At 35.7% G+C, this 12,342-nt stretch overlaps 2 protein-coding genes across 2 annotated transcripts in view; one reads left to right on the plus strand and one right to left on the minus strand.

Moving 5' to 3' along the window:
* LOC111083812 (secretin receptor-like) overlaps nucleotides 1-3,411 on the plus strand; it is a gene marked incomplete at its 5' end in the record, with an annotated part of 4,954 nt that extends 1,543 nt beyond the window's left edge. The window contains one exon of the mRNA XM_022380503.1: nucleotides 2,911-3,411. Within this exon, the coding sequence (XP_022236211.1) occupies nucleotides 2,911-3,117 (207 nt within the window). The remainder of the gene's footprint in view (nucleotides 1-2,910) is intronic.
* A 324-nt stretch (nucleotides 3,412-3,735) lies between these two features.
* LOC106476714 (solute carrier family 28 member 3-like) lies at nucleotides 3,736-12,009 on the minus strand (the record flags this gene model as incomplete). Its single annotated transcript, XM_022380504.1, has 10 exons — nucleotides 3,736-4,129; nucleotides 5,282-5,462; nucleotides 5,935-6,084; nucleotides 6,993-7,161; nucleotides 7,668-7,795; nucleotides 8,388-8,513; nucleotides 8,839-9,000; nucleotides 10,003-10,224; nucleotides 10,857-10,998; nucleotides 11,606-12,009. Coding segments are annotated over 10 exons (1,719 nt in total), but the record flags the coding sequence as incomplete, so codon positions are not given.
* Between the last annotated feature and the right edge of the window lie 333 nt (nucleotides 12,010-12,342).

Below are 12,342 nucleotides of genomic sequence, written 5' to 3' on the forward strand. Positions count from 1 at the left end.
AATAATAGAGTAACTGTAACCCTACTTTTGGCCCACCCTGTATGAATAACAATCATTGACAATATATTTGTTACATACGACGTAACACGCGTTGAAATGATTCCCGAGTATGCTCTCCCTTTCAGCTGTGTGGCGGTAAAAAAAGAGTCGCCCAAGACTTGGCGGAGGGTGGCGTTGAGTAGCTGCCTAATTGACTAGTCAATTCCTTGAAATTAGAGACGGTTGACGCAGCTAGTCTTCGAGTAGTTTTATGCGAAATTAAAATCAAATTAATATATTCTGAACAAATAATCATCAACAAAATACTTACCAGCATGTGAGTAACTGCGTTCGTAATATTTTGATAAAAAAAAAAGAGTTAGCATGCAGGATCAAACACAATGAGTGTTTGCTGGTCGGTCGGCATCGGGTTTTAGATCTGGGAGGATCAGGTTCCATTTGACCTCTTCCTCCCTCCAGCACTTAATGATTGATTTCTGTTTACTATTGATGTACTTACTACAAGAGGGTCAGAGCTTAGCTAGTTCACGCTTTCACTCTGATCATGTCCACGTATGTAATTATATTAATGTGTTAAATACACGTTTGCTTCATCCGTTTGTGATAAAGTTCACGTTCTCACGAACAGTTCGGGATATATTTTTCACATATTTCACTAATTCTAAATTTCAGCTAGAGCATTAACATATTTAACCCTTCTTAATGCTGTCACAGTAAATTGAAATTATTGATGATATATATGTGTGTGTCTAGCATTAGGTGGACTTGATTTATTTTTATTTCGTATATAAATGTTGATGGGGGAGAGGTACTTAGGACTATTTTCATCATTTACGCAGATCGTTCTTTTGTCAATTTTCCGCGCCGCCAAACTTTGGATTTATATTGTTAAGGTGTTCAATCCATGTTAATATGGAGTCGTATGTTAGACCTAGTAATTTAGCAGATGTTTTAGTCTGAAGAAGGCCCCCATTCATATAGAGTTCAGGCGGATATTTTTTGTGTTTTGTTAATTTTGCAAAAACTACTAATTAATTCTTTGGGATATTAATTTAATGCGATGTTATTGGTAATACTCAACTACTCTGTTTAATTGAGGTTGAATGGTTGTGGCTACAACAGATGGGGTGGGAGAGTAGGTTGTGGCTACAATAGATGGGGTGGGAGAGTGGGTTGTGGCTACAATAGATGGGGTGGGAGAGTGGGTTGTGGCTGCAATAGATGGGGTGGGAGAGTGGGTTGTGGTTACAATAGATGGGGTGGGAGAGTGGGTTGTGGCTACAATAGAAGGGGTGGGAGCACTCTCCCATACTGCTACATCGTCGGCGAATATCTATGATCGTTTGGAGGCACGTTCTTAACGTACATGATGAATAGAATAGGGCTAACTACTCCTCCCTGAGGGACACCTGCCTCGGAGAAGATTCCCCCAACATATATTCTATAATTCCTGTTATCCAAAAAGTTGGACAGCCAGCAAATAATACCTCGCTGTAGTTCCATTTCTGACATTCGAAACCTCATGTCATTATGCCATACAGCGTTGATATCGAGAGAACACGCAACAGTGGATTCTGATTTGTTAAAATTGTCCATTATAGATTCTGCAAGTCTAATTAGATGGTCACTTGTCTGTCTGAACTTTCCTTAACCATTTTGTACTTCGGGTAATTTGGATGTTGTCTCCAGAGTCTGTTACTGGTCATACGTTATAGTATTTTTCCTATGGTGCTGGTCAGACTGATTGGGCGGTAACTACATGGTTTATGGACTAGCTTTCCCTCTTTGTGGAATATTAAAACATTTGCTCGCTTCTAAGAAACTGGGACGTATCCTGATTTAAGTGATAGGAAAAAAGAGCGCCGTAAGATGTTCAAGCAATTTCCTAGTGCCTTTTTTTTAAGAAGGATGGCTTGTACGCCATCTTCTCCTGGAGCTTTGTTCTTTGTGGCTTTTATTGCTTATTGAACTTCTATTACGTTATTTCCTTTGTCATATTTTCTGTTGCGTTGTTGTTGATTATTTCATCATTTGTTGTTTCAATGTTATTTTTATTTATTGTGAAAAGTGGTTTGTGCATTTCTTGGTTATTTGTTACAAATTGATTTACTCCGTTATAAAAATGAGTAATCATGTCCGGTTCGTGATGTGTTCGAAAAGTGTTTTATAATTGTTGCTTGAAAGCTTCTGCCTTATCCTTTTGTATGTTTGTGTCACTGTATTGTTGGCAGATATTTACGGGTTGCATTGTTCTCCTTCTGTGAATCTTTTTAGGTGAGTCCAGAATTGTTTTAGGTTCTGTTTTATCGTTTAGTTGTGAACAAAAATCGTCCAATTTTTCTTGTTTTAGAAGTTTGACTTCCGTTCTTATTTTGTTTCTTATAGTATTGATTTGTGTCTTAGTTGTTTGGTCTCTGTGTTGCATGTATTGTCTCCGGAGTTGATGTGTTTTTTTTTATTGGTTTCCAAGTGCGATTTGTTTGTTTGTTATGTATTTCGCGCAAAGCTACACGAGGGCTATCTGCGCTAGCGGTCCCTAATTTAGCAGTGTAAGACTAGAGGGAAGGCAGCTAGTCATCACTACCACCAACAGCCAACTCTTGGACTACTCTTTTATCAACGAATAGTGGGATTGACCGTAACTTTATAACGCCCCCACGGCTGAAAGGGCGGGCATGTTTGGTGGGACGGGGATTCTAACCCGCGACCCTCGGATTGCGAGTCGAGTGCCCTAAGTATCTGGCCATGCCGGGCCAGAAGAAGAATAGTCAACTATTCGAAAGTGTTCGAGCTATGTTTTTTTTTTTTTAATTCGTTAAGTTCGTAAAGTAAAGCTGATCTATGTATGGAGTTGAGTGTTTTTCAACAGTCTCTCTTATTATTGTTGTTGTTTTCTTTATTTGAAAACAGGTGATCTCTCTCCTAAAAACATCTTATCAGCGGTACAAATTACGTCACAGCATTCATAATTTTTCTACATACCCCATGGTGGCGCGACTGTCGACCTCCACTCTGGACGAACCCGAAAGTTTGAGAACCACGCGTCCTATGAAGCATTTCACAAAAGACCGAAGCAAACTGCTCAAGGCTGAAGTTCAAACGTCAGAACTCATGTGAAAGTAACCGTAACTAATATTACTGGTAAACTTGACAGACCTTTAATGTTCATAGACTTAACGGTAGAATTGCAATTAAATCTTCAAAGGCATTCCCCTCCCAACCCCACAAAAATCACTAATAAAGGTCTCATCTTAAAGTAGCGTGTTTTTATCAAAACAAAGATACATCTTCTATCGACAAACATTAGCCTACTTTCCTCAGTGTTGATATATTAATTACTGTTGCTGCTACCAGGTTATATTGTACTTCTTTCTTTGCTGTTCGGTATTGAGAGCATTGTTGTCTTTTTCCATTCACACACATAAGCTCGTTTTTAAGTTGTTAAATGTATTTATTTAAGCATTAAATTTCACTTAAACCATACATTTAGTTCTGTAAACGAAGAAAAATCTGTAAACTTTGTAATAAATGAGTAAGTTCTGTCTACCGTTTGATTTTCTCGAGTCGTTTCGAATTAGAAACTGATTACGAAAACGGATACTTGATTAGAACTAATTATTAGTTCATTAAGCTCTTCCATAATTAGTCAAACGAACTGCTTTTGTAGTTTGTTTACTTAAAAGATTAAATCCCACTTCCTGCCAAACGAGACGGAAATGACAAACAGTACACCTGTTAAAATATTCTAAAACATTTATTTATAAAATCATTAATAAATACGCTAATAAATCTTTATAAATTTCACAAACTATGTACAAATGCGTAGACATGTATTATGTTTCGTCCACACATTAAAAAAGAACAATAAAAAACACGTATTATGGGCGCTTTTAAAGTCTAGTTATCTTAATGTAAACAAATAAATATTATGAAAAGATATATACCAAGATATATCTAAATGAATCAAGATATCCAGAACAGTTACTATTTTCTGTTAAGTTCAGACCGACTTTACGAAACAATGGCTGGAATTTAGAATGAAAATTTATCGTCTGTGCATTGTCAGTTTGAATCAGGTTTTCATCTTCCGTTCCTCAAATCGAATAAGACACTTCCTCTAACAATGTTCCTGCAACAGGAAAAAAAAGAAACAACAATGATTATATACTATATGTCTCATTATTGTTTGCTGTAATTAATTAATCTATTATTCGGTATTTTATTCTTTACTGAGTATTATTTTGATATAACTTTAAATCTTATTTTACAGAGTAGAGGGCGCTAAAACAGTTTCAGTGTTGTTTTAATCCTTCCCAAAGTTCTCAAAAATAAAGAGTTAACTGGCGGTTTTTGTTGTTATTTCACCGTTTAGGGCCACTTCTCGCGCTAGGTTGAGTTTTGAAAAGATAAGATTTTAAAGTAATCACAAATTCAGACACATCATAAATCAAGGCTGGAGGTTAATCTGTATTGGACTGGCGGAAGGGGTCACCTTTCACATTCGCTTGTGCCAGTGGAAACTGGAGTTCGAAAGCACCGGCTCCACGTGCCTTGCACAGACAGGCACGGTAAGGATTTAACCTCAACAATTATTATTCATCAAGAACGCTTTTGATTAATATACGATCTTTGCCAAATAAGAAGTAAAAAAAAATAATACTGAATATTGAGAGATGGTGGAATGGAATTATTATTACAACCAAACATTAAAATTATAATTTACACGTCATCACTCTCAACAGTCAAAAAAGAACAGAGAGAGAGAAATTAAAAAGCATTTCTGTATCGTATATAACTTCATACTTAATGTTAATACCATAGCAGTTTAGGCCTAGCATGACCTGGTGGTTAGGACACTCAACTCGCGATCTAAGGGTCGAGGGTCCGATTCCCCGTCACTGAACATGCTCGCCCTTTCAACCGTGGGGGCGTTATAATGTAATGATCAATTCCATCATTCGTTCGTAAAAGAGTAGCCCAAACGTTGGCGGTGGTGGCGATGACTAGCTGCCTTCCTTCTAGTCTATCACTACTAAATTAGAGACTGTTATCGCAGATACCCCCCCCCCTCCTGTAGCTTTGCGTGAAATTCAAAAACAAAACAAAAAACAACTACTGACTCTAGTGTATGTAATACATGTTTTCTCTTGCAATTTTTTTTCATCATTTATTTTTACACTTCGTCTAATTTTTTTTTTAACAATATGTTAAGTTTTTACTGTTTTCATCTTATGTATACGGTAATCATCCGTGACAAGCTGTTATAAAAACTGCCACCTACCGGCAACACAAGCTGTCATGAAGCAGGCTGTTGAACCGGCTATCACTGCTCGAACTGCTAAGCTTGCCAAATCTGATTTCCTCTCTGGAGCCATGGCTCCGAGCGCTCCAAGTTGAATACCGATGGATCCGATATTAGAGAATCCACACAAAGCATATACTGCAATAGCCTGAGATCTTGGCTATAATAATAATAATCAAAAAATATTCAAATATTACAGTACATGTATTGTAACGAAAAAACATAACAGTGTAATCGAGCTGGTATACAATTTTGTGTTTTATTTTTTACAACCGACTTATATATAAAATAAGGAATTTCTTTCTGGTGTGTAAGAACAAAATTAAACCAATTCAACAGTTCGTTACTCAGCTGTCAAAGCATCATAAAATACATAATGAAATCATATGATTATCCGGACAGTTATTTTAATGTTTAATTGTATTTATTGTACATGATATACAACTTCATACCTATTTGTAACATGTTAACTTGAAGGCTTCTAACGCCAAAATTCAAGTTAAATTCCTGTAGTAGACATAGTGTAAATAGCCTATTGTGTAGCTTTGAACTTAAAACCAAAACTTTTTTGGAGAATTTCAAGTAAATTTATATGAAAAGAGCAAGTTTAAAGGTTAGAATGGCAAACTTACCGATAACGTTTTCATTTCTCCTAACTGCTTATAAGCGATGAATTCGTTCACCACGGTCTTCAAACCAATAAGACGAGCTACCTGTTCACATTCGTTCCACTCCACACCCATTAGGAAAGCCAAGGGAACGAATGCTTTAGATAACAGCCACTGTGGAATGGAAATAAAATAAAAATCAAATATCGGGTAAAAATAATCGGTGAAACAGAGTACTAAAAGTACCCGCTAGGGGAAAGGAAAATTACAAAAATGGATAACAGTAAGGTTTAGCTCAGGGAATCTGATATTTCTCTGTCCGGTTAATATTTTCTGGTGTATCTAACGATTACTATAAATTGGGATTTTTTTTTTTATTGTAAGTAATAAAATTTATATGAGTTCCTATGTCGATAAACAGACGAATATTTTTATATTATAGAATACACATTTTCATGCACTCTAGCGTGATTTTTATCAATAATATTAGGCCTGTTGGTTTCATTACTTCGTCGGCTTTCGACGTTTCAAATTGTATTATACACTTATTTCAGTTAAAGTTTCACGTTTCTTTAACTACATTTTTATAACACTTTTTTTGAAACAAAAATTAACTTAACCCTCAATTCGCGACTTAACTAGGCCTAGACTGATGATACATTTGGACTATGTTTGAACGATATTTGTTGAGTAAGGCTTTCATTCTGTGAAAAAGAAATGTCAGTAACTTTGCTCGATATTTTCCATTTTGTGACCATAAGTCGACTACTTTTTCTGTGTTATTACCTGTTTAAAAGCGTGCAAAAAACGAGCGTAGAACATTATGGAAACTTCAACAGATGACCCTACTTCTATTATTATTTGCAACTGCAAAGTGAAAATGTATTTCAAGTTTTTAAAAACACAGTCCAGGTGGATGTGACCACGAAGGAATGTCCATTGTCAAGAAGACAAAAAAAAGGCAAAGAGAATTCCCAAAACTATAATACAAAGAAAACTAGAAGTAGAAAAGAAAAAAGCTTCTTCTGTTCCTTCTTCTTGTAAAGTAAAACTTACTGTTAATAAACAGAAATACTTCCTACCTCAAATGATATAAAGTCCCATCCAACAAGAAGTCCTATCCACGTGCAGATTGCGTCAAGAAATCGAATGAAAGCTAAAAAGGCAATCAAATTAGCTGCTATGTTAGCCACTAAGGCGATAGCTGTACTGGCTCCGTTCGTAGCAGCTTCTATAGCGTTGCGTTCGGTCCTTAGAAAATGTCATTGATAATCTACCATTATAAAACTACCGTTAAGAAAACAACAATTAGAAAATGTCATTAGATAATCTACCATTATAAAACTACCGTTAAGAAAACAACAATTAGAAAATGTCATTGGATAATCTACCATTATAAAACTACCGTTAAGAAAACAACAATTAGAAAATGTCATTGGATAATCTACCATTATAAAACTACCGTTAAGAAAACAACAATTAAAAATTGTCATTAGATAATCTACAATTATAAACTTACTTTTAATAAAACAACAAAATATAAGTAAATCAAGAAGCAATTAAATTCTGAAAACTCGAAATGACTAAATCTAATATTAAGTACAAAACAATTACTTCTAATACATCATATAAAGCAATTTCCTATAAAAGGGTTAAAAAAGAGAGATAGAGAATTTTATATCTGATAGATGGCGCGCCAAGATAAAAAGAAAGAGTAACTTAAACGCAAGATTATTTCTCGCTTCATTTTTACTCACCCTTTGTCGATTTTAATGTCTTTGGCATGTGTCCGGCTTTCCTCTGTTTCTGGATAGAACAGCTTGGAGAAGGCAAGAGCTGCTGGGGCTGACATTACAGAAGCCGACAATAGGTGGCTAGGGTTAACCTACAGCGAAGTTTAAAAGTTTTATTATTTGAAATCAATAAGTTACAACAATGATATTTTAATATCATTAAATTCTTGCTCTAAGCTTTCCTTTACTTATTTGCTGATATCTTCCAACCATATTACTCCATTAAAGAATTTTAAGCATCGTAAGCCAATTGGCATAACTCCAAGATTCTTCTAAATTCCATATTTATTAATCAATCAAGAGAACTGCAAAGCTGCAGATTACTTAATTAGCTAAAATTCTAAGTTTTCCAGATTAAATTATTACGCATTCTTTACGAAATAGCAACCTAACAAAATAAAGAAACACTAGAAGCTTGAATTACAGCAAGTAATGACATGGTTTTCTAGATTGAAAGGGCACAACAAGCAAAATTAAGAATGAGGTTGATATACTTTCCTGGATTTCATACAAAAGACGTATTATTTGATTCTTTCATTCTGTGTTAGCTGTATTTATGCAAAATAATCTATAAAAAAATTCTAAATAAAAGCTACAATAAAAACCTAACAAAGGAATGTCAGCTGTGTCTATTGAAAATTAAAACACTGAACCAGGTCTTTAACAACAGTTCAGCTGTCTTACATTAAACTTGACATATGCAGCAAGGACACTTCCTGCGATGGTCGCAAAGCCTCCGGTTAGTACGGCGTGGAGTTCGGACTTTGTCATTATTGGCAGAAATGGCTTTATCATTAAAGGAGCTTCCGTCTAAGAACAAGAAAATAGACAAACACGTGTTTTTAGATCAGGGTTACTTTTTTGAGAAAGAGAGAAAGAGTTTGCGTACATTAAGTAAAAGTTACAGTCATTTTAATTTGTTCCAGTTGATTGTATTACTTAGGTTGTCATGACTACAAAACACGAAGGACTTTGACTGTCATGACTACTAACAGATGAAGAACTTTGGTTGTCATGACTACTAAACACGAATAACTTAGGTTGTCCTGACTACAAAACACGAAGAACTTTGGTTGTCATGACTACTAAACACGAATAACTTAGGTTGTCCTGACTACAAAATATGAATGCCTACCATTCCTAGAAATATGTTTCCAGCTGCGTTCATCGACTCGCAAGCTGTGGTGCCCACAGTCACCTGTAGAAAACAGCCTATCTTGATCACCATCCACTGCATGATCCCGTAGTAATAAAGGATGGAGATGCATAAACTGAAGAACAAAATCACACTTAAAACCTGGAAATAAACAAGGGTCCGGGATAAGAGATCAGAACCAGGTATCGTCTTGCCGTCATTACAGATTTAACAGTAGAATGTTAAGAACAGAAAAGTGAATTTAACTTCTCTTTAGAATTTTGATATAAAATAAGAAATAAATAAAAACAAGAACTAACTTGCGAGTTTAAACATATGTGCATAAACCTTTCGCATAAAAGGCTTTAGTAGCCACGTGTTAGAATAGGCCTTGTTGTGTCTGTTCTGCGGAACAAAGTTTTAAATTAAACCAGTGCTATCAGATATAAAATATTTAAACATTAATTTATAAAGATAATGTACTTTACTTTATGTTGCAGGTCAAATTTACCGTTACATATAGCTGAATATAAATTATTCCATGTCTGTTCTGCCCGTTATTTTAGCTTCTTTGTCAGTGCTGGCATCTAGTAGCAAAACATTGAAGTTTTACCCGATTTTCTACTTGCTCGGTAACATGTGTTGAGCAGCACAATACAGTAACTAGATGTTTTACTGCCTAAACCTGACTAAGCTCATTTACTAATATTTATTTATCACTATTATTCAAAAGTATTAATCATAACAATGTGTGGGTGTATGTGTTTGTGCTTCTATGACTTGATTGAGTGGTGGTCAATCAAACCACTATTTGTCTGACTAAACACAACGTAGTGGGTAGTTTATATTCATGGTAAGAAAAAAAAGACCTTATTGGTGAGGGGAAAAGGTACCAACTTGTACTTTTGGATAGCTCAATGATAGAGAATGACCCTGTCAGCTAAAGGTCCTAGGTTCAAACCCCTGTCTCGGAGTATATTTACACTTCCAAAAATGGTGGGTAACATAATATATCTAAACATTTAACGAAATTCTTACCACAGGAGCTATTAAGTTTTATCGGTGGGTCTCTGTCATTTGTGCAGTTACAAAGAAAAAATGAGCTTAAAATGCAGAAAAGGGTTAAAAATCATTGTCGTGAAGTAGCTATAATATTAAACTTACACTGAACGCGAACACTGATATTTGCTTGCTTGTGACATCCTTAAGGTCACCAGAGACCAGGTAACCAAAAACAAATTCTGACCCGTAATCTGTAAATTCGAGAAATCTCTTGACTTTTTCGCTAATGCAGTTAAACACTTCTTTTCCCACGTGCCATCTCAAAATGGCAAGACCGAAGAGAAACTGTAGAAACACACCCCAGAAAACATGGCGCCACACGACCTAAAGAAAGAAACAGTAATTAAAAATAAAATCTCTTTACCTTTAGTGTACGTTTCTAAATTATCTTCCATGTGAAGTGTTCTTAGGAAGCACGATAATAATTTTAAAAATCCAAAAATTGTTAGTTTGTTTGTTTTGAATTTCGCGCAAAGCTACACGAGGGCTATCTGCGCTAGCCGTCCCTAATTTAGCAGTGTAAGACTAGAGGGAAGGCAGCTAGTCATCACCACCCACTGCCAACTCTTGGGCTACTCTTTTACCAACGAATAGTGGGATTGGCCGTCACATTATAACGCCCTCACGGCTAAATGGGTGAGCATATTTGGTGGTACGGGGGATTCGAACCCGCGACCCTCAGATTGCGAGTCGAGCGCCTTAACCACCTGGCCACGCCGGGCTTAATCCAACAATTAAAATTAAAGACATGATGGGCATATCAAAAACTATGTCTCTGTAGAACCAATACGAGTAGTGTTGTCAACCAGTTCAAACTAACATGTGTAGAACCAAGATCAGATAACATTATCAAGCTTTTCTAAGTTGTATCGCAGTAATTTTAATACAATTAGTGAAAGAATTGAAATATAAACTTATAAAGGCAAACATAAAATATAGGGAGGGTTAAAACGTACCTTTGTTCGATGTGCCGAGAACAAGTAGCCGAAAAATAACAAAACCAGCAAGCCACCTGCAGACACTAAACGAGATCTGTTATCTTTGGTGTCGATGATAAGAAAGACGATCACAGCAGCGAGGATGGATACCCATATTACACTGAAAACAACAATAAAAGAATTTGTTAATTAATCATTCCGAGAAAAAGAGTCCGTAATGAAGTGTGTCCAACATGGAGAATTAACTAGTTTGTTTGTGTCAGAATTTCACGCAAAACTATAAAACTATTTACGCGTAGTGGTCCCGAATTTTGAATTGACCGACTACAGTGGGAAAGCAGCTATAGTCAATAGCACCCTCATGGACTACTCTTATCCAATCAAATTGTGGGATTTCACCATCATTCTTACAGAGCGTGTTTTTGCGGCAACAGGTCGCGAACCATGAACCCTCGGATTCACAGTTCGGGCACGATAGCCACTAAGTCACGACCATACTCAACTAACAGTTTACATAACTTGATAAGTGATGGTAAGTATCGATAAAATATAAAAATAATATAACTTATTAATGATAAAATACTTTTAATACCTTTACCATAACAATCGAAACATGCCTCCTCAGCAAACTAAATTTTTTAAATTATGTCCTACAAAAAAAAAAACGTAAATTAAAAACCTGAAACTACTGGGTTTTTTTTTAGGCCCAGTTTTCATATTCATCGCGTATAATCATAACTTGAAAATGAAAACATATCTCGACTTACCTCGACGTATATCGATATTTAAAAATTCTTGCGAAAAGGTCAGTAGCTGGGGAAAAAAATCTTCTGAGGGGTTTCAAAAGCCACCGTTTAAACACGTGGTAATACAAAAGTGTAATGTAGACTATAATGGTAAGGAGGATCAGAAACCTGACCCCGTCACACCAGCTGTGAGTGTGCTTCCATGTTGTGGAGATGGCAAATCCCAAGAAGACGTTGTAGAGGAGGAACAGTACAGTGAAGCCACAAATGTTGATCCATAAACTGTGCTTAGCATAAAATGACGACACCCAACTTGTTAAACAAGATACAAAAGCTGGAAAAAGTTGGGATTGTGGTTCCTCCACATCGGGTGGTTTACAATTTTGTTGGTCAGGAAAGCTTTGTGAGTGGATGCTGCTCGTGTCCTGAAAAAACAAAATGGGAAATATAATATCTTTCATCAAATTATATATAAAACTCGATATATTTATCTTGTATAGTATTGTTATGTTTCTACTTGTTTGATAATTTCCCGTAAAACTTCTCTCCGAGAAACTTCAGTGATACAGATCCTTTCTTAATTAAAACTACTTTATTCTTTCTCGTTACAAACTTTGTAATACACTTAATTTCCACTTAACTACTTTTATAAACACACGCTATAATTCACAGCGATTCACACATTTTACTTACGGTGCCTACTGCTCGCTTGTCTCGATTATTTCTATCTCTCTCTCTATCTATCTGCAATTATATCT

The sequence above is a fragment of the Limulus polyphemus genome, unplaced genomic scaffold, assembly GCF_000517525.1.
Source record: "Limulus polyphemus unplaced genomic scaffold, Limulus_polyphemus-2.1.2 Scaffold11317, whole genome shotgun sequence".
NCBI classification, from domain to species: domain Eukaryota; kingdom Metazoa; phylum Arthropoda; class Merostomata; order Xiphosura; family Limulidae; genus Limulus; species Limulus polyphemus.